The following is a 27,414-nucleotide window of genomic DNA, read 5'->3' on the forward strand; positions in this document are numbered from 1 at the left end:
GACTGTTAAGTTGATGAATCTCCTCTGGCAGGCCATTCCACAATCTGGGAGCAGCAGAAGAGAAGGTCCTCTGGGTAACAGTTGTTAATCTAGTTTGTGCTAGCTGAAGTAGATTTTTCCCAGAGGACCTGTGTGTGTGGGGCAGATTGTACGGGAGAAGGCGATCCCACAGGTAGCCTGGACCCAAACCATGTGGGGCTTTAAAGGTAATATCTAACACTTTATACTTCGCCTGGAAACTAATCGGCAGCCAGTGAAGAAATTTTAAAACTTGGCTACAGCATACCTACTGAGGAGCTCTGAGGCAAAGGAATTGGGCTGAGAAGCAAGAATTTATAGGCTTCAATCCTGCACGCTGCATGAATGGAATGTGGTACAGAGCGGCCCCTCTCCAGCCAGGGCATGACCACGATGCCAAGTGTGCTCCCACCAGCAGGCCCCGTCCTCCAAATTAAGCCTGCATTTGAAATGGAAATCCTGGTACAGCTGGCGTGATGCTTAGCCGTGCGCCCTACATTCCATGTGGCAGGCTTTCAAATCCTCGCCGTGCATTCATGGATCATTGCACCTCCTCTAAGCTTCTGCAATTGTCTTTTATTGTGAAAAACAAAAAAAACGTTAATGCCTTCCATGCTGTTGTTCCCTCTAGTTCGGGGCCTTTTAATGTGGGGTTGAAAGGTAGCAAGAACTCGGGCGGATATAGTCCTGGCCCATTTGTATCAATGGCTACCAGCCCTGATGGTAATGTGCTGCCTCCAGTATCCAAAGCAGTAAGCCTTTGTGCACCAGTTGCTGGGGAACATGGGTTGGAGGGTGCTGTTGCACCATGTCCTGCTTTGTTGGTCCCTGGCCGATGGCTGGTTGGCCACTGTGTGAACAGAGTGCTGGACTAGATGGACCCTCGGTCTGATCCAGCAGGGCTCTTCTTATGGTCTTATGTAGAAAACTGAAAGCTGTTTCTCTTCACCATCCACATGGCTCAACTTTTTGTTAACATTCAACAACAGTCTTTTGGGAGTTGACAAAATCATTACCGGGGTCACAGTAGCCCAGTCCTAAGTCAGCTCCGCTCTTGTGCTGTTGGAATAATGTGCCGAAATTGTTTTAGGGAATCAACGAAGTTAAATTATTAATTATTCCTAGTGCCCCCTCTCTCAAATTTGCCATCCATCTGAAGCTTGTGGATTTGGGGAAAGGGTTGTTTTGGTGACTTTAGGAGGGGCATCTTTGAAGCATGCTTACCATGGTGGTGGCTTCTTTTCATTCTCCCCAAAAAAGAATAAAAGTAAATAAATGAAAACACCCTGCATCTCTATGTAGGGTTGGGAACTATCCATGTCTGAAACCTTGGATTGCTGCTGCCAGTTAATATAAAAAAAGTATGAGCCAGATGAACCAATGGCTTGACTTGGTAAATGGCCTCTTCCAACGTAGAGCTTACAGTACAGGTAATCACTGTACAGCTATTGCCAACAGCCCTTCCAGCTTCACCTGTTCCAACCCATTTTAAAAGGCTAACTGCTGTGCATGGTGGTAGTGGTGGAGAAGGGGGTCTATGGGCTGGTTGGGGAGGCCCAATGGGATGTGGGGCTGGCATCAAGAGTAGGCATAGTTGGGCACCTCTTGAGTGCCTGCACCCCAGGAGGGACCCATTGACAAGAATTCCCCAGACTTGCCTCTCCTCATCACGGTTATACTCTCATTCTGGCCTGGCAGAGTGGCAGAAAGAGAGACAGGGGGTGGCAGAAAGAGAGAGAAAAAGTGTGGCAGAAAGAGAAAGAGAGAGAAGGGGTGGCAGAAAGAGAGAGAGGGCTCATCTACACCAAGCAGGATATTCCACTATGAAAGTGGTATATAAAAGGCAGGAGACACACTACTGCTTTATAGCGGTATTGAAGTGCACTGCAGGATCTACACTACTGCTTTATAGTGCACTGACAACTATTGGGGCCTATGACACCTCTACACCAAGCAGGATATGGCATTCTGAAAGCGGTATGAAAGCTGTATATGGCATGTGTCAATGGGCCCCAATAGTTGTCAGTGCACTTCAATACTGCTATAAAGCAGTCGTGTGGCTATTGTCTTTAATATACCGCTTTCATAGTGGAATATCTTCTTGGTGTAGATGAGCCCAGAGAAGGGATAGCAGAAAGAGAGAGAGAAGGGGTGGCAGAAAGAGAAGGAGAGAGAGAAGGGGTGGCAGAAAGGGAGAGAGAATGGGGGTGGCAGAAAGAGAAAGGGTGAGGGGATAGACTTTCTGATGTTTGGGTCCGCCCCACCCATGACTGGCTTCAGCCCCATCCCTCACTGGCAAACAGACCTGCAAACAGATCATTCCTGAGCTCCCGCACTCCCAGTTATAGATATTTTGAGGACCTGACATGAAAGCTGAAATCCACACTGGGAGGATGCCATTGCTGAGCACTGCAAATCAATCTGAATGCCCCAAGCCCCATGTCCCCTTCCGCTTACACTGTGTCATGGGTGTCATGGGGAATCTTTAATCGCATTAATCAAGGCCGTGAATAGGAAGAGTGGTTGATATGCTACATCATAAAGGCAGTGCTGAGGGAGCTCTGGTCAAATTAAGATGAGACAGAGATAATTAAGGAAGCTCAAAGCAGGAAAGATAAGCATCAAGACCTGATTTGAGGGCTTAAGTAACAAGTCAACATGGAGGGGAGTTGATATTCTAGGTTGGCCTCATAGCTATCAGCCCTAAGATATACCTAACTGTCTGTTTCCACTTCAGTTCGTACATTGACCAAGGTCATTTCTAGACAGGAGCTCTGAAGGAGGAGGTCCATGAATGCAGTAGACATGATCACAGCTCCCACCACACCAACTGAAGGTCCAGGGAAAAATTAGAGCTTTGATGAATAATTTCTGGTTTTATTTCTTCAACTAGAAAATAAAGATTTTGCTGGGAGGATAAGGATTTATGAGAATTCCATTTCAGTTTGCTTTTGAACAGGATTTACCCAGTTCACACCTTCCAGACCGGACATGGACACAATTTGCAGTCAAAGTCCATTCATTTCTAAGCTCACAATGTGATTTGTAACCCCCCACCACACCCCAAATGTTTGGCAGCATGCATACATTTGAGAAATGCATATGAAAAAAAACTGCTTTTTTTTTTTTAAAAAAAGGCGCACAAATATGCTTTAAGCAATGGAAGAAGAATGCGTACGTTTCAAACAATTAATGCATACATTTGGAAAAAAATATGCATGAAAATATGCAGGTATTTTCATGCGGAAGAAAACCCCCCAAACAAAGCTCAAAATCTGTTATGGACTCAAGTTGGAATGACCTTCCAGATGGGATTCAGAGACCCTCAGCAAGCTCTGGGTTTGCTGAGTCACACATCCCTGGTTCCTTTTGTCCCTAATATGGAGTACTTCATGAATTTGGGGGAATTCTTCTCAAAACCAAATGGAAATGAAATTCTCACCCATCCTTAGTTCCAAGGTACCATTTAGAAAGTCACCACTGTGCAACACGGGTGCCAGGTGGCTGTTAGAGGAAGTTAGCTATCTCTTGCCTATGGAGGTCAAATGAAATTGAGTTGCAATTAACCTTCCCTGCTTTTGTAGCAGGTGGCTCCCTCTGATGCCAACGAGTCATTCAGAGAATCACCCCCAAATAGTTTCTGAACTGCATCCTTAGTTGGGTTTAAGAGGAACGCGGTGAAAGCTTGCAAGACTCACATTTTAACTGGATCTGTGCAATTTGATGCCACCTCCTCAATTGTATGAAGTTTTCCCTTTTCTTGATCTTTTTTTGGACTGAGAGGTCATAGCTGTCCTTCTATTTGCTGGAAAGGTTGTAAAACCTGATACGGGTGGCCCTGTGGAGATGTATACTGTGCTATTCTGGGGTGGGAAAACTCACCGGTGTCTGACTCATTGCACGTTCACCCCATCACCGGTGAAACCTCCGCTCATGAGCTTCTTTTGAGGCTCAGCTCATCAAACAGTTGGCCAGCCGTCCACTTTTGCTGCTGTAAAGGCCCCATTTATACAAGGATAAAAGTGCAGATGCTATGTTTGCACATTCACTATTTATTTATTTATTACATTTCTATACCGCCCAATAGCCGGAGCTCTCTGGGCGGTTCTCTTGTGTAAATGGGGCCTTGATGGCCCTTGATTGAAACAGTGAGGGAGGGGGGAGTGCACAATTCCCAGAGTGTCCATGTTCGGGGCCTCATGACCGCTCAAGCAGGGGTGTGTGTCTGTGCTCATGCTGCATGCACCCTACTGATTCCATAGGTGGAGGAAGATGTGGAAGAGTCCATTGGACTCCCAGTCTTAGTCGGGTGCTCACAACATCCCTAGCTTCATCCCCTGGGAACTCAGTCTTTGTCAGAGGGGGAAGAAGCATCAGAATTGAAGACCTTGTGGATCGCACAGGGAACCCCTTTGTCGTCTCACATTTTGGTGGGAGGACCTGGAATCACCACATTTGATTAATGAAGCTCACTGCATGTATCTTGTGGAAGAACCCATAGAAACTTGGAGCCACCTCTGTTCCATGCATAATTAATCTTGGGGTTTGTGTGTTTTATTTCCCCCCCAAGGTTTCTGACAACTGTGATGCCATCTTTGTTAACGGGAAGGAAATGAAAAGCAAAGTGGGCACCATTGTGAACTTCACGTACCAGCATTTTACCACCCAGCTCGAAATCACCGTATGGGTTCCACGGCTTCCTCTGCAAATAGAGATCTCAGACACAGAGTTGAGCCAGATCAAGGGCTGGAGGATCCCTGTCACTTCCAACAAAAGGTACTGGTCCCATGCCTTAAGAATTGCTCTTGTGAGTCCAACCAATAATCCTTCTAGCTTAGCATCCTGTCAACCAACGACAGCCAGCCAGATGCCTCTGGGAGGTTCAGAAGCATTGCATGGTGGTGATAGTAGCCATCCCTGACTGTTAATCTTCAGCATCTGGTAGATGGAAGCATACAGTTTAAATATGGAGCTTGGCAAACCTAGTTAAGGACATTTAGTATGCAAACCTGCTTCATTTATATACCAGATAGTCTGGCTCCCTGGTTTCATCATCGTGATAAATATCAGTTAGAAATAATGGCATTGTCTGGTCTTGAATGTGGAGTTTCAATAGTTTGATGCCATCTCTTCTTTAATTTCATTGTTGGGAGTTACCATACGAACATAAGAAGAGCTATGCTGGATCAGATCAACATCATATCTAGTCCAGAATTCTGTTTATACAGTGGCCAACCAGTCGCCTGTGGGAAGCTGTGGCTCAGTGGCAAAGCCTCTGCTTTACATACAGATGGTCCCAGGTTCACATCTCCAGGTAGGGCAGGGACCACTTGCTTGAAACCATGGACAGCCTCTGCTAGTCTTTGTTTGCAAGACTAAGCTAGATGGACCCATGGTTCTGACTTGGTAGAAGCATCTTCATAGGTTCCTAAGCTCACAAGTAGAACATAAGTACAATATGCATCATCCATGTTCTCCAGCAATGGCTATGTAGAAGCACCATCAACTTTCATGTAGTGCTCGTTGATGGAGTTCTCTCAAAGATTCCTCTGCCAGCCATCACTCTTAGATCAATCATGCTAAGGTACTTTGTGGGAATCAACCCTTAGTCATAGCCCATTCCAGTAAATGGGTATGACACACTAGAGATGTTCATGTTTATGGGTCCTTCTTCCACCAAACCCATTCATCATTCTTTACTGCTTCTCATGATGCAGCAGGTATGCAGATCTGGAGTATTTATGGTACATCAAGTTCTCCCCACCCCACAACAACACTTTCCAGGACTTTGGTTCCCTCAACATAACTATCATTGGAACAAATCATCCCATTAAACTTTTCCAATTCTTAAATTTCAAGAGGGATCTAAAGCAGCCTTTCTCAACTTGATACCCTCCAGATGTCTTGGGTGTCAATTTCCAGCAGCCCCAGCCACCAGAATGATGGGAGTTGTAATCTAAAACATTAGGGGTGCCAAATTGGGGAAGGCTGACCTTAAAAAAAGAAAGAAAGAACAGGTCCTGGTTGGCACAGCAAGACAATTGAATTGTCCTCCAGACTTGAACATGGGACGTCCTCTCTAAATAGATATCAGGGTGTTTCAGCTGCACGCTATGTGGCCTGTAGGGATGTGAAGCTCTGGGAATTCTGTTCTATAAACCTGATGGGATTTCGCAGTGTTTCCATTCTGGTAAGTGACTGTGAAGTATAGCAGGTTCTTTCCCCCTGGATCCCAGAAATGGTTTCCACATTTATTTATTTTTTTGTGGGTGGGGAGGTGTCTTGCAATTTTTGCAGATGGTTATTTGCACAGATTGGATGTGTGTGTGTGTGTGTGCATGTGTGTGTGTGTGCCTGTGTGCGTGCAGGGGGGTAATTCTTGAGATCTGCACAAATAGATTCATATTTTTGTAAGGTTTTTTTTTAAAAAATTGGCAATCTTGATCAACTGCACATGATCACGGGTCTACCTGTCCCCTATGTAGCCCTGCAGGGTCATATCCTTGTCTTGTAAATATTCTCATCAGTTCCATCCCCTCCACACACCATTCATTTAGCCCAGGTTCCATACTTGTCAAAGAACTTCCCAAAGAAGCCCCAAAGTGGAGGATGAAATTGACAAAGTTCAAGCCCATTTGTTCAGATTTCAAGACCACCTCAAAAAACATCCATATTGCCCAAATGGCTGCCATCTGTGGTGAAATTGAATGATAAAAACCACCTAGGAATTAGGGCTGTGCACGGACTCCACGAACTGCTTCGTGGCTCGATCTGGAACTTTCGGATCGGGCCAAACTGCTTTGGGTCGATCCGACCTTCCTCTGCTCCACTCTGCAGAGCGAGATCCAGAGGGGCAGATTGAGATTTTGCCCTCCTTCCCTACTTACTTGCCTCCACGGCAGAGGCAGGTAAGTGGGGAAGGGGGGACAAAATGGGGGTCACCCTCAAATAAGTCACCCTCCCCCTGCACCCTTACCTGGCTCCACTGCCATCACCACATGGACTGCAGCGGCAGAGCCAGGTAAGCCCCCCTCCCCCCACTTACCTGCCTCTGTTGCGGTCCAGTGCTGGCTTCAACTGAGGCCCGGGGCTCAGTTGAAGCTGGTGCTTGACCACGATGGACACAGGTAAGCCCCCTCCCCACTGCCCCCTTACCTGGCTCTGCCGCCAGTTGAGCCCCCCCTCTCCGCATACCTGCGTTCAGATCTCCAGATGGAGGCAAACTGCTTCGCCTCCATCCGCAGCTCCCCCGACCCGATTCGGATCCGCCTTTGGCAGAGGCAGATTGGGTCACTCCGCTCCAGATTCGCGATCTGAATCGGAGCGGAGCACAGCCCTACTAGGAATGTAGGAACCTGCCTTTCCACTGGATCGGACGTTTGATCTGTTTAGCCCAGAGACCTCTTTTCTGTCTCTTTGTTCCTGATCCTTTCATGACCAGAGATGGAAGGGACTGGGTACAACTGCCAGTTTGCTCCCCCTGAACTGTGGTTCTCCCATGGTAGAAGGCTAGCCAAAGCATCGACCAATGGGACAAGTCCCAACCGCTAAAGGAACATGAGAGTATTTTAACAGTTATCCCTAGCACTGGCAAAAAAAACCCTAGAAAGAAACCATCTCTCTGCTGATGAAGTACCTCATCTGGTTGCCTCTCCATTTGCCATATTGTTGGGAATTGGCCTGGGCAAATGTCCTCTGAGCTGTTTGGGGTGACAGATCCATTACCGAAATAAACGCGCCATCGCAGATGCAGCGTGTCTCACATTGAGCAGCCGTTAGGCAGTGCGAATGTTCTGACTTCAAAGTCATTATGCTGAGTGCATGAAATTTAACCCCCCAGGTGTCTAGTTCATCTTTATTGGGCCAGCCGAAATGAAAGAGCATCGCCCAAGTCAACTGCACTGTTTGCAAGCTGGCACACTGTCCTCACCAGCAGCTATTTAGATTACCGCCGAGCCACTGGGCACATCTTTAGCAATTCATTTTTCTCCCCTCCCCCAGAAAGGGATGGAACCAGGAAGCCATTTGCTGTGAAAATTGCATTCGGTTGCCTTCAACATGGTTTGCCAACCATTTTTTTTGTTACTGTTGGATGAGTGCATGCAAAAGTTTGTGATAGAGCTGTCAAAAGTTTATTTTTCAACAATCCACTTGTAAGGGATGACTTGATTGCTTGATTTCTTTAAAAATGGGAAAATACCAGGGGCCTAAGATTGCGAGAAACCAAGGATCATTGACCAAGGACTTCTCTCCTAGGTAGGATGACGCATTCAAAATCCCAAAACTCGAACTTCAAGACGGGGAATGGGCACAGTGAAAGAGGGGGTGAAACTGACTCCTTTCTTTTGCATTTTTTGGGGGGCTCCAATTTTGGTGTGGCTGTGAATCTGCTCTGGGGTTTAGTCAGAACCAGTCAGCACTCCAAAGCACCTATCCAAGGTGCTGAAGCTAATTTGGGGCTGGATTTCAGTACATTGGATAGCTCCTTTGGATTCTGACAGGCTTTGCCAGCTGACCACTGCTGCCTTCCAAGGAATGGCCCTAAATCTCCTGCTGATAACCGGCAATAAACCCTTCAAGGCCAGGAGAGAGAGATAAAGCAAAGAAGGGCTTGGGCATTTACTGGGTCTTCGAAGCTGATTCACTAAGGCAAAGAAGGGTCCTTCTCCAGTCCAGGGTCCAAAATCCAAAGAAGGCACGGTGTCCAGATGGGGCAAGGGTCAAGGTCCAGGAGCAGGTAAAAGAGCGCCGGCAGGTTGATCTGATGTTGCACTTCAGTACCAGACTGTGGGATTCCAGCAGCTTTATCTCCAGCGTCCTGGAGCAGCTGCTGTTAATTAGTCCCTGGTCTCCTGGCAGGAATTTTCCCTTAAACCGGCCAACACTCTTGTCTGTTGCTCTTTTACATTAAGCCTTCTTCGCTCTGCAGGGGTCAATGGGACTTGGTCCTCTGAATCAGACAGAGGGGCTTGGGCAGGGCATTGGTCATTATCTGGCAGTGAGGGCTCCGGGGCTATTTCTGTGCTAGGACCCTCACCCCGATCTGCCACCTCTCCTTCCTCTTCATCCTCAGATGGATCTGAGGGAAGCATGACACTTTATGACATTGAAGTTACCAGTCTCGATATCAAGAGCAAGGAAAGGTGAAGTCCTTAACAAACAACCATGTAATACTAAACAAAAAGTTAAGGACATATATACAGTAGGACAATAGTATTTAATGTACAAGAATGAAGTTAAGATTAACAATAGTGTTGCATTAAAAGTGCACGTGCATATTGCACAAATGCAAATGTCTAGCAGTAACAATGTAGAATAAAAAGGCCAAACACATTTCAACATGAAGTCTTCATCAGTGGCCAATGCGGCCTGCTGTATGCCCCCTGGAGATTTAATTGGGCTGACTTTACAGTTCCCACAGTGATGTGGTAGAGGGTGTCACTCCCATTTGAAAATAATGCAGGGCCTCAGCCTTTTCAAACCGCCTAGGTCGTGGTCTTTAGATAAATCAGAATTGTAAAGTCAGCCCAATTAAATCTCCAGGGAGCATACAGCAGCCCGCATTAGCCACTGATGAAGACTTTGTGTTGAAATGCATTTGGCCTTTTTATTCTATGTTGTTTCTGCTAGACATTTGTTTTTGTGCAATATGCACATGCACTTTTAATGCAACACTATTGTTAATCTTAACTTTATTCTTGTACATTAAATACTATTGTTCTACTGTATATATATCCTTAACTTTTTGTTTAGTACCAGTCTCGATATCTACTTACTAATCCTTTTCCGCTAGGGGAATTTCTGAAAATAATTCTGGATTTGGAAAAGGCACCATTTGCCATTCACGCCAGTTTATTTGCATCTTTTCCCCACCCCTACAGTGTTGATGCCCCAATATCCGTTGTATATTTTATGTTTTTCTGTCCTTACAGTTCGCTGGATGGCTTTAGACCAGCCGTTCCTGTCTTATAGGGTTGTGATGAAAAAAGGGGAGGGGAGACCACCGCCCAGAGAGCTTTGGCTATTGGGTGGTATAGAAATGCAATAAATAAATAAATAAATAAATAAATAAATAAAGGCTCCTGGTAGAAAGAGTGGGATAAAATCAAATAAAGCTTTAGATTTGTGTGCTACTGCCTGTGATTCTTGAAAGGAGAACATCACACGCATCTCCAGGGAATAATGCAGATAGCAATAAAGATTTAGATCCGTCATGTGAAAATCATGTGTCTGGTTGGACAGGTAAGTATCCTGAAAAATGGATGCCACTATGCAAAAGAAAAAGAAGAGAGAGAGAGAGAGAGAGAGAGAGAGAGAGCAAAGTTATCTGCAAAAATCAATGGACAGATTTCATACCTTTCTGTTCATTCTCCAACATCTCCAGGTCAGGCTTGGAAAGAATGCCTAGAGAGAGCTTCAGTCTAGAAAATAGTGAGGTTCATACACTATAGCCTGGCTTGGTATAAGGGGACTTCCTGTGTTTATTTGAATGGGCTACAAATGGGTCCCCCGCCCCAATGGAAGCTGCGTTGAAATTACTGGCCTTTGTGTAGTTGATTGAAGCCATTGATTCTCCTTTTGTTTTGACTCTGCATTTCTCCAAGTGGAAAATAAATAAAAATAAGGAATAAGGAAGCTGGGATCTGGATCCTGTATATCTACAGAGATAGTAAAAATAATAATAATAATAAAAAAAATCCGCCGGGAGACGTACGGTGTATTTTACCAATCCGCCAGGAGAAATACAGCGTGTCATAGCAAGACAGGGGAATTTTCTCCTTATTTGCAGTAGATGGGAGAATCATAATTTAATCTGGGTATGTGCCACTACCAATATGAGCGGGCCACTCTTCCAGATGGAAATCTGCTCTCCAGATAGGTGCGCGCTCATGACTAATGTACTGCATGGAACCCTTGAGCGGCGCGGAGCTAATAGGAAAACCTACTCGTGAAATGAACAGTCAAAAAGCCCACAATTGCGGCAAATGAAAAGAATAAATTTAAATTAAAGTCAAATAAGAGAAGGGGAGAGGCAGAGGGAAGTCCAGGCTGGCAGAGACCGATGGTCTTAACAAGAACATTCATTTTGATTCATTACGCGGCTGGGAAATAATTATCCCCTTGCTGAAGTTCATGTATGGCCTCTGCAGGTGGAGAGTTGGGTGGGAGGGAGTGACTTTTGCTCCTTTCTTGTGAGGGCTGGTTAGACAGCCTCATGAAGCAAGTTGAGAATGTGCCCCTTAGAAGGCCAGTAGCCAGGCTGGGCAGGAGCCCGTTGGACTCATGACTTCCTGCTTCCTCCTTGCCCCCTCCTTGCCCCCTCACCCCCTGACCCACTGCCGCTAGGACTTACCCACTCACCTGCCGCCACTGCACCACTGCTGAATCACCACCACTGCAGTGTTACTGCCACAACCAGGAAACACACCATCCTCCTGAGAACCAGGCCGCAATTTCAAGATATCGCGGTGGCTCTATTTTAGTACATCTATGGCCACAAAGTACAGCAGCCACAAAGGTCCATTTTCCCTTTCCGGCTGCCGTAGTTTGTAGCCATAGATGTCCCAAAACAGAGCCACCGCGATATCTTGAAATTGCGGCTTGGTTCTCAGGAGGAAGCAGCGTTTCCTGGTCGCAGTGGGCAGCGATGACGGCATCAATGCAGCAGTGACGGCAGGTGAGGAGGGAAAGTGGAGAGAGGTACTGATCTGCTTCGGCTTTGGGGCTCCTTGGGCCAACCTGGAACCAACTCGGAACTGACGTGTGGTGGGTCAAATCAGCCTGCTTTGCCTCGGTTTCAGGGATTCAGCCTGAGGCGATGCACAGCCCTAATTAAAATGGCTAAAATATTTTATTTGTTCTTTTATTTATTTATTGAAGTTGCTTCTATACTGTTTTGTATCCCTGGATTTCCAATTGGTTTACATAAAAACATGTACATCACACACACACACACACACACAACCCAACATAAAAATAGTATAAAACCATATGTATCTTAAAAATATTACAAGAAAGACAGTGAAACAGATGTGGCCTGATCAATTCCAAATCAGAGGAAACTTGAGTGAGCAAAAGCCTTTTCAAATGCTCCTTTTCAACCACACGTGGGCTGTGTTTAGAAATGCATCTCCTGAATGCATTTCTTTTGTAGAAATGCATTCCATCTTACATATTTAAATACTGATTTGCATATGGATGATTAAAAATCACAGATCGCTGCAGAAATGGGATGCAATATAGACTTTTGAATGAGCATACGTGCATATTGTGAATGAACACATGTGCAACTGACACAGCCCAGAACTAGATTGATACACCTTCCCTACATTTAGCAAGTAAGATTTTACAACTTCAGAATGAAACAGAATCGTTGCTGCACAGTACATAGGAACATCTCAAGCTGCTTTATACTGACTTATAACATTGGTCCATCTAGACCAGTATTGTCAACACTGACGGGCAGCTGTTTCTCAAAACCTCCTGCCTCCTTGGGAGACAATAACGAGGCTTGCTATGTAATCTACAGAGCTTTATTCAAGCAATGAACATCTCTTCCCACCTGAAGAGAGGCTAATCTCTAGGAACTTTCCTCTAGGCAAAACTATGCAAACTAAGCAAGATAATTGTCCTTTCAAGAAGAATGGAAAGCTCTTTCCCAAGATGCGTTAACTTCAGAGAGACTAGTTCTGAGGCAGCTTCTGATGGGATGCCAGCTGGGCTGACTTTCTCTTGCCTTCTTTTAGCTCTGCCCATTTTAGTCTGCGGCGTGCTCTAGGATCGGCTAACCTCTCCATGCAGTCTCCCTTGGAAGAAAGTTGGCTTCTCACTGACTGTGTATTGTTTGCCCTTGATGAGATAAGCTCTGGAGAGAGTTCACCAGCAGCAGGTGAAGAGCCCGTGAGAGCTTTCTCCCCCACTGGTACAGGCTGGCTTGTTTCTGGTCTTATCTGGAGTTGCTGAGGATCGAACCTGGGGCCTTCTGCATGCAAAGCAGAGGTTCTACCCACTGAGCTATGTTCACCAACATCAACAATTCTCTGTGTGCATACACATGTGCGTATGTATCCTTTTACAGGCCTACCCGTGACAGCGACGAGGAAGAGGATGATGAGAAGAAAGGCCGGGGTTGCACCCTCCAGTACCAGCATGCCATGGTGCGTGTCCTCACCCAGTTTGTTGCCGAATCGTCTGATTCGGGAGGCCAGCTGACCTACATGATTGGCTCTGAGTGGCAGTTCGACATCACGGACCTCGTGGCTGACTTCATGAAGGTGGAAGAATCCAAAGTTGCCAAGCTACAAGAAGGCCGGGTTCTGATTGGGCGGGAGCAAGGAATTACAACCGTTCAGGTAAGAAAGCAAGGCCAAGTGTCAATAGAAACCATAGATGGGAAGATACTTAATGTTGAGGTGGGATCAAAGTGAGTGGAAGAGAGGTATGATAATGGTGGGCTTTTCAAAGTTGCAAACTAGATGGACCTCTTAGACTATTCATATAGAATCATAGGCCACAGCTAGACCTAAGGTTTATCCTGGGATCATCCAGGGTTCACACCTGCCTGAGCACTGGATCCCCTGTGTGTCACCTAGATGAACAGGTTTGACCCCTGGATGATCCAGTGATAAACCTTAGGTCTAGCTATGGCCATAGAATAATAGAGTTGGGAGGGGCTAATAAAGCCATCATGTCCAACCCCCTGCTCAATGCAGGAATCTCACCACCTCCCTAGGTCATTGGTTCCATTGTCGTACTGCTCTAACAGTCAGGACATTTCCCCTGATGTCCAGCCGGAATCTGTCTTTCTGTAACTTCATCCCATGATTCCGTGTCCTGCACTCTGGGATGATTCTTGTGTCCTGTGATGTACTGGAGGTTCCGTACACCAATCTCCACCATGTGAGTTGCAGCCTGCAAATTTCCTAAGAGGCTAGATGGTGGACAGTTATCAAGATGAACACGGGGAGTGAGGCGAGATGAGCTTCAAGGTGGTGTCTGGAGAAATTGGGTGATCGCAAAATCACTTGTTTGCTCATTGGTAGCTCTAATACTGAGCTATGAGGTAGTCCACTTTTCCCCAACTTGGCACCTACCAGATGTTTTGGACTACCACTCCTTGACCATTGGCCATGCTGGTTGGGGCTGATGGGAACTGAATTTCAAAACATTTAGTGGTAACCACATTGGGTATGGTTGCAGCTCCTTGAGGTGTGTGGCTGTAAGAGTAGACATGCTTCTTCCCAATATAGTGGTCAAACTGCTGCTTATTTGTTTATTACCATGAACAGAGAGAGTTAAGCAGAGCAAAGTATCAACTAATTAAGTAAGACTACAATCCTCTACTCATTTATGTGGAAGCAAACCCCATTGAACTCAGTGAGACTTATCTGAGTGACCTTCTGTGAGATTGCACTGTAATCAACTAACTAAGACCGCAGTCCTGTACTCATTTACCTGGAAGCCAGCTCCACTGAGCTCAGTGGGACTTACTTCTGAGCAGACATGTATATGAGTGTTCTATAAGACTGGGAAAGAGTCCTCTGCACATCCTGAGGATGTCGCTGGCTTTTTCTCCATTAGTGAAAGTTGAAGTATAACTTGGGGGATTCCTCTCTAGTTCAGATATCTGAGGAAATTCAGATTCTGGTGATGCTGGCGACATTTCTCAGAGGCATTTCTGCTCATTCCTCATCCTGGTTAGGCCTCATCTTGAGTATTGTGTCCAGTTCTGGGCTCCATAATTCAAGAAGGACGCAGACAAGCTGGAGCGTGTTCAGAGGAGGGCAACCAGGATGATCAGGGGTCTGGAAACAAAGCCCTATGAAGAGAGACTGAAAGAACTGGGCATGTTTAGCATGGAGAAGAGAAGATTGAGGGGAGACATGATAGCACTCTTCAAATATTTGAAAGGTGGTTACTCAGAGGAGGGCCAGGATTTCGTCTTGATCCTCCCAGAGTACAGGACACGGAATAATGGGCTCAAGTTACAGGAAGCCAAAACTTCCTAACTGTTAGAGCAGTATGGCAAAGGAACCAGTTACCTAGGAAGGTTGTGGACTGTCCCACACTAGAAGCCTTCAAGAGGCAGCTGGACAACCATCTGTCAGGGATGCTTTAGGGTGGATTATTGCATTGAGCAGGGGGTTGGACTCGATGGCCTTATAGGCCCCTTCCAACTCTACTATTCTATGGTTCTATGATTCTATGGTGCTGGTGATGGATTGGGACCTGGGACATCTCTTAACCTCGCTCAGCCACAATGACATCCCCTGTCTGGCTTTGGGCAGGCCAACAGCTCTTCAGTGTGAATTATCATCGGCTTTCTTTTTCTTCTTTTTAAGGTCCTTTCCCCTCTCTCTGATTCCATTTTGGCTGAGAAGACAGTGATCGTCCTGGAGGACAGGGTGACCATTACCGACCTCGGCGTGCAGCTTGTGGCAGGCTTGTCCCTCTCGCTCCAGACAAGTAAAGGGAATAGGAGGGTGATTGTTGCGACGGCATCGGCATCAGATATTCTTCATTCACCAAAACAGGTGGGAGGTGGGGGCAGGGGCAAAGATAAAAAAGATTCACTATCAAAATTAATTAGAAGTGCAGAATAGTATAATTTTATCAGCAACCAGGAGACCGCGAGATAACCAGCATAGGTTAAAAGGAAGTTAATTCAAAGGACAAACTCATCTGTACTTCAGCTGAATACCCAATGCACAAATGAATTTGGGTTTTTTAAAAATATAAATTGGGTTGAATCTAGGACTTGCCTTCCATGTAAAGAAAGCCTCCACTTATGGAAAGTGGGTGAGGTTAGGGGTGAAATTGGGCATAGGTCAGAGGGTAGAGAATTTGCTTTGCATGCAGAAGGCCATCAGTTGAGTCCTTCAGTAAGGGCATCGCTGATGACAACCCCACTCCTCAGTTTTTGTGCTCATCTGTTTTCTTTTCTTTTTATCCTTCCCACTGTAGGAAGCTGTGGTCAGTGCTTGGGTTTTGTTCAGCGATGGCACCGTAACGCCCTTGGATATCTACGATATGAAAGACTTCTCTCTCACCATCACATCGCTGGATGAGATGGTGGTGTCCGTCCACCAAAGCCAGGAGGACGACTGGCCCATGGTGGTGGCGGAAGGCGAAGGTCATGGGCCGCTCGTCAAAATCGAAATGGTGATCAGTGAGCCTTGCCAGAAATCAAAGCGGAAGAGCAGCTTGGCCGTCGGGAAAGGAAGCGTCAAGGTCAAGTTTGGCCAGAAAGATGCCGACCACAAAGGGGATACCAACAATGTGGAAGATGCCGAGAATGGTTTTAAAAGCCATGGGGGCAATTCCGTAGAGAAGTCGTTGGAGCAAGAGAGATCGGGGCAAGACTGGCCCAAGCATGGAGCTTCCATGAATCATGAAGAGGTGACCAACCAAAGCACAACTTCCAAGCCTCCCATCCAGCAGAAAAACACTCTTGGGGATGGTCAGCTCCATAATGGTCCAACCTCCTTTACCAGCTTTCCCATGCAAGTTGACGTTCCTGGGCGGAATAACCCCAGTGATCTCACCTTGGCTTCCAGGGGTTTGACGGACCTCGAGATTGGCATGTACGCTCTCCTGTGCGTCTTCTGCTTAGCCATCTTGGTCTTCTTAATCAACTGCGTGGCATTTGCTTGGAAGTACAGGCACAAACGGTTCTCCGTCAGTGAGCAAGGCAACATCCCACACTCCCATGACTGGGTGTGGCTCGGAAACGAGGTGGAACTCCTGGAGAACCCAGTGGACATCTCGCTCCCCTCGGAGGAGTGCACGACCATGATAGACCGAGGGATGCATTTTGAGGAGAGCAATTTCCTCCTCAATGGGAGCTCTCAGAAGAACTTCCACAACCAGATCCTTCGGTCGGCTGACTACGCGTGTGAGAAAGATCTCAAAAATGAACACACCAACCCTCCCGGACCCAAGCGGAAAAGAGTCAAATTCACATCCTACACCACGATCCTGCCAGAGGATGGTGGGCCATATACCAACTCCATTCTCTTTGACAGTGACGATAATATCAAATGGGTATGCCAAGACATGAATTTAGGGGATTCCCAGGAACTTAGAGACTATATGGAAAGGCTGCAAGACAATATGTAAAACACACACAAAACAAAACACAAAAATTGATATCTATATATGTACATATATAAAAACTTTCTTATGTTTGTATTCACCTTTATGCCTTCTGATTTAAGGATGAGGGTCCAACCCAGCCAGCAATAGGAAAAGGCTCTCCACATTTTTTGGGAGGTCCAGAGATAATAACTTCACATCATTTTGGTCAAGTGCAGGAAACCAGTGGCGGTGTTCTCCCTGATTTCATCAGAGGGCCTGTGCCTCTCCAAAACAGCTACCTATACATTTTGGAGGTAACACACACAACCAGCTGTTGGTTTTCCCCCTAAACCACTTGGTACGAGCTCATATTGATCCAGCTGCACCTAGACTTGGAGAAGATGGGTTGATGTGTCATGTGACAATGAGTTGCTACTTTGGAAAATGAACAATTCTGGGGGGTGGGAATGGTGATTTTTTCCCCTAGTAAATACTCTTTATAAAAGCACAGTAGACATTCTTTGCTTACAGCCAGAATCTAGGCTCCTTTAAAAGGATCAGAATGAATCGGCCTCATGTAATCTGTTTATCAGAAATACAGGCAGATGTATCCTTCAAGGTTCACCCTTTTTTTTTCTTTCCCAAGATATAAATATATATATTTATCCCTGTGGTTAATTTGTTTAATTGTACTGTTTATATAGCTTTCTTGATTTTAAGACATATTTTCTTTGCAGATTAATGCCATGTACCAAAACGTACTACGATTTTCCAATTAGGGCTGCAACTTTTAGTGGATAAATCAAATAAAAGCCTTGTGAAAAATGAAAAATGTACCCCCTCCCATTAGTTGGGCAGATATCTTTTTTTAAAAAGGCTTTTTATTATAAGTACTTACAATGTATCTTAGCAAGTCATTCCCCCTTTTTTCTCACACATAGGGACAGTGGTGTAAACAGTATATTTACTGTTTTATACTGTATGCTTTTATCTGTATGCTGCCCTGAGATCTTAATGATGTAGGGCGGGATATAAATGTTTTAAATAAATAAATAAATAAATATGTAGGAATAGAATTCCAAGACATTCTTCAGTGCAGGAACGTTGACACCATTGGCCAGAGTATCAGGGTAATTGACAAACTCTCCAGGTTCTGGGAACTGAATGAGACAATTTCCAGATTTTGGGGGAACTTCCACAGTTTGGTTTGCAAATGCAAGCAAAGCTGGGAGCACTGGAAAATCCATCAAGCCCCCAAAGGGCCAGATTTCCCTGAAGTGGACAGCCGTAATTTGTACTTGAATATACAGCTTATTATCATTGTTGTTATTGTTATTAATTACATTTATATACCGCCCCATAGCCGAAACTCTCTGGGTGGTTTACAAAGATTGAAACACAAAACATTAAAAACAAATGTACAAAATTTAAAACCATAAAAAGCAGACAAACTGATTACATACATACAATATGTATGGATGCATACAATATCCATCTCTTCTGGGTCCGTTAAAAACTCAACATATGCTGTTAAATGCCTGGGGGAAGAGAAGTGTCTTGCTCTGGTGCCGAAAAGATAATAAAGTTGGTGCCAGGTGAGCCTCATAAAAATTGGGGGGCCATCACTGAAAAGGCCCCCTCCCTTGTTGCCATCCTCTGAGCTTCCCTTGGAGTAGGTATCTGGAGGAGGACCCCTCATGGGTGGGCTCTCCAGCCAGAGTCCACACTTAAGATCTGGATCGACCCACACCCCAGTCACAATTTCACACGTTTCTCTGGGTTCTTGCAAAAGAAAACTAGGCCTTGCAAACCTGAAATCTGCCCCCGCTTGTAGTATACACACTGTCCGGATGAATTTCAGTATTTCAAAATGTGCCATGGCAGCACTGTATAAGAGGGCATGCTTTGTCTAAGATACAACACGACTCTTCTAAGATGCAACATCGAAACTACAACAACAATAACAACGGCGAATGCTTTGTCATTCGCAAGCTCTATACCGGACGAATCAATTCATGAACTGATTAATCCATTAAAAGTCATACGATTGATTGACTATGTTTTCTTTAAATCGTGTGACAGCCCTAATTTGTATGTTTCAAGGTTTGCTTTTGTAGCTACTTGGTATTGGTCCTTATTGATATTTCTTCAGTTTTTCCTCTTTCTTTTTCTTTCTTTCTTTTAAAAAAGAAATATAGAAAAAAGGTACAATTCTTTCACTGGAAAAGGGTTTTATCTTCTTACAGGGAAACTGTATATACATTTTTTTTTAAAAAAAAAAATAGTCCTGGGCAGGGGGTGGAAGGTGAGAAGAGAGAAATTAAGCGACCATTCTGGGTTTTATTTTTGGAGGTTTACAAAAACCTTCCCCATCCTGTTATCTTCTAGGAGGTTTAGTCTACAGTTTGCATCAGCCCTGATCATTGGCCATGCTGGCTGGGAGTGACGGGAGTTGTAGTCCAAAACATGTTTGGAGGGGCATCAGGTTGGGGAATGGTAGTTTACATTATCAAAGTCTCTGGGCTTGGTATGATGGGCTATGATGCACCCCCCTGTTGTAGCTAAACAAGTGTGAGCCTGGTCAGCATTTGGAGGGGTGACTGAGCACCTAGAAATCCCATGTACCACTGAAGAATGGCAGAGATATACTTCTAATAAATAGCTCATTAACAGATTCAATCCACAGGAAACTGAAAAAGAAATGCAGTTAAACCCGAAAGGAAATATCCACATAGGAAATAGCTTTATTAGACCGACTCAAAGTCTTTAAACAGTGTGCAGGCTTTTGAGTTCTGCACAGCTCTTCATCAGGCAAGATGGCAAACAAACCAAAAACAAATCGGGAGGAATGAAAAAAGGTCGCCCTTTATTTACAGTCCATGATCTTGCAAAATTGAAATCACAGTGTATTACAGTTTAAAGATGGCATGCGAGAGGATGCTGCAGATGTTCAAATTAGGTTCTAGCAGGTGCTGAGATGGTTTTAGGTTGCTCCTAGACTTGTTGGTAAAGGAACCATGTAAAATGGCAGCTTGGTGGACCAGCAAGGATGGTCACATTTGCCCATTTCGGCATGCAGTCTGAAAATGAATAAAGGTGACCAAGCTGGGGAGAGTCCATCAGACTCGCCTCCCCTCTTGGTCTCCTGTGACATTCTGACTTGGAAAGGCTTTGGTCTGAGATCTTGAAGAGCTGTGGCCAGCCAATGTGTAGGCAAAACCAGTCTAGATGGATCAATGGTATGACTTTGGCAGGATCTACACTACTGCTTTAGAATGGTTTATAAGTTCTGACAACTATTGGAGCCCATGACACACTCCATATACAGTGTTCAAAATGTTTTCAAAGTGTTTTATTCTGCTTGATGTAGACCTGGCCATGGTAGAGGTGACTTCCTATGTTCCTAAGTTATCATAGGTGTATCTAAATTTGAACTAGCTAAACAAACTAACAGCCTGAAAAATATCCCGGGACTAAAATAACATCAACTACTTTTATAGGTAACATTGGTCTGAAGGACTCATTTGTGGTTGGAGAGAAAAGAAGAAGGAAAATAATCATTTGATCAGCTTTCAGACAGTTCAGCCAGCAATTAAAAAATACACACTCTGTTTTAACAAGGATTTTTTTTTTTTTAAAGAGAGTGTGAAGCTTTGAAACTGACAAGTTCAAAAGAGATCTAAAGTGTGTTGCGGTCTCCAGATTAACATTGTGTTTAAATTGCTTTGCTCTCCCGTAGGAGTTATATTACCCTTTCCTGGGTACAAATGTAGAATGGGGCTTTTAGGATTGGTAAATTATTTAAGTGGTTAAAATGGCACAGTCTGAAAATACTAAAAAAACAGAAATGAAGATGTGTGTAGTTTTTACAGTCTAGAGTAACGTAAGGGTGTGTTAAAGTGTAAGTGTGATTTCTTCCAGTTTTTTTTTTAATGGTCTACTACCATGGCACCAAAACACACTGCAAATTCAATTCCAGGCCTGCATCGAAATGCCATTGGCACGGAGATTATTCACATGCAAACCCACTCGTAGCATAATAATATGATCGTGCTGCTACTATGTGCTGAAAGCAAGCCTGATAAACATTCTTAATGGCCCTATAACTTGACATATGTACTTATCGGAATCTTACACAGTACACAGAACAGGAATGAGAAGCAGATATTGTGAGTAGCTACATCCCCCCGCTGCCACCGCCCCCCACAAAAGGATCTATTACTATATTCAAATACACCGTTGTGTGTATCAAAAGGGTTATGTCAATTGCTGGATCCATTTCAGCAGACCCAGGAAATAAGAATTTTGTGGAGTGACCGGGTATTTAACTCTGCATTCATTGCATTGGATTTCCGTACAAGGCAGAGGTGAGGTCAGAGCTTCCATCATGCATGAGGTTGACCAGATGGAAAGGAGGACAGAGCTCTTGTATCTTCCACAGTTGTATAGAAGAGGGAATTTCAGCAGGTGTCATTGTTATGCATGCAGCCCCTGGGGAAATCCTCCCTTCATCACAACAGTTAAAGGTGCAGGAGCCCTGTCCTCTTGACCAGATACAAAAGAGGGCAGGGCTCCTGCAGGTTTCACTGTTGTGATAAAGAGGGGATTTCACCAGGGGCTGCATGCATACAAATGACACCTGCTGAAATTCTCTTTTCTATATGACTGTTAAAGTTACAGGAACCTGGTCCTCCTTTCCATAGGGTCACCCTCATGCATAGTACAGGGGGTCTGGTCCAGCCCTTTGGGACTCCTAATTTGCTTCTCTGCAGTTCTCCAGTGGCAAAGCGTTCCTTTACCTGCCCAAAGCACTTTCCCCAAACATAGGGTGACCATATGAAAAGGAGGACAGGGCTCCTGTATCTTCAACAGTTGTATTGAAAAGGAAATTTCAGCAGGTGTCATTTGTATATATAGGGAACCTGAAATTTCCTCTTCATCACAACAGTTAAAGCTGCAGGAGCTATACTAGAGTGACCAGATTTAAAAGAGGGCAGGGCTCCTGCAGCTTTAACTGTTGTGATGAAGAGGGAATTTCACCAGGTTCTCCATATATACAACTGACACCTGCTGAAATTTCCTTTTCCATACAACTGATAAAGATACAGGAGCCCTGTCCTCCTTTTCATAGGGTCACCCTACCCAAACACTGGCTGTTTTGTGGTGTTTCACCTCACCCCCATTCTAAAGAGCTGAAATGCCTCTCCTGAGGTATAGGTACTGGCACTAAGAGCTTTAAGCTAAAATATGTTGGTATTTTGGGCTCTCCCCTCTGTGCCCACCCACTGCTGGAGTCCCACCCCCAAATTCTTCTCTGCAATTGGGCTTTTAGGCTGAAAGAAGTCCAACATGCCTGCATTCATAGTTTGCTAGCAGTGCAATCCTACCCACGTCTACTCAGAAGTGAGCCCTATTGATCTCAATGGGACTGACTTCCAGGCAAGTGTGTATGGGATGGTAGCCTTAGGGTGCAATCCTATGCATGTGTAGACACACACGAAAAGCCCCACAGCTCCCAGAATTGGGAAAGGCTGCTGTGCAGCAACATCTGGCAGGCCTCATGTTCCCCACCCCTGTTCTACCAAGATTGCTATCACTAATCCCCATTGAATTCTATAGGATTTATGCTTGAGTAGACATGTATGGGCTTGTACTGCAAACTCTACTAGATGTTGTAGACCAGGTTTTTCTGACCTGGTGAGCTCTAGTTGTTTTGGCCCACAACTCCCATCATTCCTGATCCTTCGCCATGCTGGCTGGGTCTGCTGGGTCTTGAAGTCCAAAGCACATGGAGAAGGCTGTTCTAGAAGTTCTAAGAAGCAAACCCAGACTCTTCCCATGGGCTGATTATTCTCTCTCTCTCTCTCTCTCTCTGTTATATTGGACAAGAGCTGTACCTTCTGCTGACACCTTCTCATATACAAGCTAATGGTTGTGTTCACAATGCCCATTATGCACAATTATTGGTAATGTAAACAGAAAGTCATCTATGTAACATTCTGGAAGTGTATGAATACAAAGCTGTAAATGAATACAGTCAAAAAGGACTTTTTCAAACAATAGCAACCTGATAAGCCTGTGTAATTTGTATACCAGTTCAGTTCTACGTGCCTCAGTTTCCTGCCATTCATTTAATGAACTAATTGCTTTTCTTTTCTGACAGGCAGATATCCCAAATAGTGTGAAACAGGACTCTCCACACAGGGAAGACAAGAGTGATATTGTAAAACATTTAACATGGGGAATTAAAAAAAATGTTCCTGTACTTCTTAACATTTGGATGGTCATTTTATTTATTTATCATATTTCAATAACACCCAATAACTGAAGAAGAGCTGCATCCCCAGGGCTCTTCCCCAAAACATTTGATGTGTTGGAGGGTAACTTCTCCAGAAAAGGCTCCTTTCTCCTTGTGCAATCTAGAACACTGTCCCCCCCCCACTCTAGCCCAGGTTCTAGATCGCATGGTGAACCTATATTGATTGATTTGATTTGATTTCTATCAAGAAAAACGGCATTGTGGGCAGCTTACAACAGTATCCAAAACTCAATGAAAATGATAATGAAACCAATGCATTCAAACACAATTGAAAAACACAACGATAAGAGAGTAAGAACAGCATCTAACCCAACAAACCTAGTCACATGCCCAAGGGTCTACTTGAATACAAAGATCTTTACTTGCCAGAGGAAGGACAGAAGACAGGGAGCCAACCTAGCCTCCCTCAACGGGGAGTTCCACAGCTTGGGAGCAGCCACTGAGAAGGCCTTCTCCCTGTTGGAAACATTCAGATTGGCAAATCAGCAAAACTTGAGCTCGCTGTACATCTCTGAATTTCATCTCAAAGTTTGTTCTGACTGGAGTCTGTATTAATTTAAGAACATAAGAAGAGCCCTGCTGGATCAGACCAAGGGTCCATCTAGTCCATCACTCTGTTTATACAGTGGCTAACCAGCTGTTGACCAGGAATCCACAAGCAGGACATGAGGGCCAACAGCACCATCCCACCCATGTTCCCCAGCATCTGGTGTACACAGGCTTACTACCTCTAACACTGGAGGTAGCACATACCATCAGGGCTAGTAGCCATGGATACTCCATTCTTGCCTGTAATGTTGCATAAATGGCCCCTTTATGGCTGCCATTTACACAACATTCCTGTCCTGGAAATGCCCAAGCCACTGTTGTTTTACAAAATGGTGGCTTGCTAAGCGGTGGGGGGTTTCATCGGGCTCTCACTGAGCCCTGGGAAGCTTAATGAGTGGGTCAGTGAGCACCCCCAAGGCTCAGCAAGCAGGGTCCAGGAGGGAGGGCCTGGAGGAGTCCATCAGAATGAGTGAAATGGTTGAATGTGTGATAAGAGAGAACTCATGATTTCTGGAGAGAGCTCTGAATGAATGAATGTGCTAACCCTTGAAATATGACACGATATTGCCAATTAGGAACAGCACAGCAGGAAATCAGAATCGTGAATTAATCTGACTGGGTTTGGGGTTTTTTGTTTTTTGTTTTTAAAAAAGGAATATTTCAAAGCTATAAACAGAAATTCTATTCCTCTTATCATAACCCTACTGGAGCCTTTGTGTCACTGAGGAATTACAATCTTATTAAAAATACCGACAAAAGTCTCTGATGAAGAGGAACCATCTTGGGAACAGATGTCACTGAACGCATTCCAGAAATCAAACTCTGCTTTGGGGATGTGAAAATAAACCTCCCTCCATGGAAAATTAATCTTGATGGCAGACTTTATTTTATCTCCAATATATTGCTTAACATTGGGTTTTATAAATACAGTTTAATTCAGTTTTGGGAACAAAATGAAACGTAGGCGCCAAAATAAATAAATAAATAAATAAATCATCCCGGCAGGTTTGATTTAATCTCCAACACTTGGTTATTACAAAGCGAATCAGTATATGCCTGGAAAACAGGATAGGCCTCTCTCTTCGTGAAAATCTCACGAGCGTATTGCACTTGTCTTGTCCATGCTTGCTGTCTGTGACAGACAGTGTGTGTGTTTGTTTATGTGTTGAGGATCACAAAAAAGAGTTCTCCATTGACCAAGGATGTTTCCAAGTTTTCCCTTAGATTGTCATGGTCCGAATGACCGGTTTTCCTTTTTGAAGTGGATGTGAGGCATTAGGTAGGGTGACCCTATGAAAAGGAGGACAGGGCTCCTGTATCTTTAACAGTTGTAGAGAAAAGGGATTTTCAGCAGGTGTCCTTTGTATGCGTGCAGCACCTGGTGAAATCCACTCTTCATCGCAATAGTTAAAGCTGCAGGTGCCATCCTCTCTTTTGTATCTGGTCAAGAGGGCAGGACTCCTGCAGCTTTAACTGTTATGATGAAGACAACATTGCATCAGGTGAAATTTCAGCAAATGACACTTGCTGAAATTCCCTCTTCTATACTAGCATTAGGAATCCTCAATTACTACCTTTTTTTTTTAAGCAACAACCACCAAATTTGTTCAGTTTGCCATGGCACTCAGTTCATTTGTACCCTGCCTCGATCCAGAGGGAGAAGTGGGTAACAAATAAATTTATTATTCTTATTCTTATTCTTATTCTTATTCTTATTCTTATTCTTATGTTCATTTGAAGGCAGCTGGACAACCACCTGTCAGGTATGCTTTAGGGTGGATTCCTGCACTGAGCAGGGGGTTGGACTCAATGGCCTTAGAGGCCCCTTCCAACTCTATTAGTATAGGGTGACCATATGAAAAGGAGGACAGGGCTCATGTATCTTTACCAGTTACATATAAAAGGGAATTTCAGCAGGTGTTATTTGTATATATGGAGAACCTGGTGAAATTTCCTCTTCATCACAGCAGTTAAAGTTGCAGGTGTCCTGCCCTCTTTTAAATCTGGTCACTCTAGTATAGCTCCTGCAGCTTTAACTGCTGTGATGAAGAGGGATTTTCACCAGGTTCTCCATATATACAAATGACACCTGCTGAAATTCCCTTTTCTATGCAACTATTAAAGATACAGGAGCCCTGTCCTTTTCATATAGTCACCCTATCTAGCCTCCCTTTTTACATGGACTTAGGGTGACCATATGAAAAGGAGGACAGGGCTCCTGTATCTTTAACAGTTACATAGAAAAGGGAATTTCAGCAGGTGTCATTTGTATATATGGAGAACCTGGTGAAATTTCCTCTTCATCACAGCAGTTAAAGCTGCAGGTGTCCTGCCCTCTTTTAAATCTGGTCACTCTAGTATAGCTCCTGCAGCTTTAACTGCTGTGATGAAGAGGGATTTTCACCAGGTTCTCCATATATACAAAGGACACCTGCTGAAATTCCCTTTTCAATACAACTGTTAAAGATACAGGAGTCCTGTCTTCCTTTTCATAGGGTCACCCTAATAAGTATGGAATAGTGGCTAAAGTGTTGGACTGGGAGTTGGGAGATCCAGCTTGTGTGGCTATGGGGTCTGTCACAATGAATGACCTGTTCAAAATGTAACACTGGCCAGACCACCACAAGTAGAAAAGGGTAACGGTCGGTCGATGGCATGGCTCCCGGCAGTGTAGATGAAACAGAATGGCACTGGGCTCTTTAGATACCATAAGCTCTCTATCTTCACTGTAAACGTCAACCGCTGTGTGCTATTGGGGCTCTCTGAGTATCTGTGATGCCTTCGACACCCCCCTTGCCTAAATGAGAATATACATGGACTGTCATTTCTCCTGTAGTCATGGTTTAGTGACCTATGAAATCTGAACCAGTTCATTGAGCAGGAGAGCTAAACTGGAAAACAAAACAAAACCCAAAATTAGCACAAAAGGGGGAGAAGGTGGGGGGGGGAGAAGAGAAGAGACTGCCCCAGGCTATAGTTTTTCTCTCTCAACATTTATCTTGACTAATGCTCCTGATTAGTTATGAAACAATGCATCTGTCTCACATTTGGGCTTAGCTATATATTCCCTCCTCGATGCCAAAAGATCCTCCCAAGGTAGATTCCAAAAATCACATTGCACTGGGATATCTTTTTTTTTAAAAAAAGATTCATCAGCAGGTTAGATTCATCTTGTAGGTTAAATGGAGAAGAACTGAGATCATGGAAAGAGGGTCATGAGTGTATTTTTCTGTATTTTTCTGAAGTATGCATTTTTTTTCACATGTCTGCATGCGGTCAAACACACTTTTTTTTGGTCTGCAAATCACATTGCAAGCTCAGAAGAGTACAGACTTTGACCCCAGGTTCCGTCTGAGTTTGTGTTCAGTCTGGAAGGTGCGAACTGTGTAAAAGCCTGATTTTAAAAATGTACTGAAATAAATTTCTTATACATCCACAGGTGAGAGTGGGCT

The 27,414-nt window shown here is 44.5% G+C and overlaps 1 protein-coding gene across 1 annotated transcript in view; it reads left to right on the forward strand.

The window, feature by feature from the left end:
• The window catches only part of TMEM132B (transmembrane protein 132B), a 285,111-nt gene extending 267,965 nt beyond the window's left edge, over positions 1-17,146 (forward strand). The window contains exons 6-9 of the mRNA XM_063144325.1: positions 4,589-4,794; positions 13,097-13,370; positions 15,360-15,551; positions 15,982-17,146. Of these exons, the coding sequence (XP_063000395.1) occupies positions 4,589-4,794; positions 13,097-13,370; positions 15,360-15,551; positions 15,982-17,136 (1,827 nt within the window). The 3' untranslated portion in view covers positions 17,137-17,146. The remainder of the gene's footprint in view (positions 1-4,588; positions 4,795-13,096; positions 13,371-15,359; positions 15,552-15,981) is intronic.
• The last annotated feature ends 10,268 nt before the right edge of the window (positions 17,147-27,414 follow it).

Source organism: Elgaria multicarinata, chromosome 18 (assembly GCF_023053635.1).
Source record: "Elgaria multicarinata webbii isolate HBS135686 ecotype San Diego chromosome 18, rElgMul1.1.pri, whole genome shotgun sequence".
NCBI classification, from domain to species: Eukaryota; Metazoa; Chordata; class Lepidosauria; order Squamata; family Anguidae; genus Elgaria; species Elgaria multicarinata.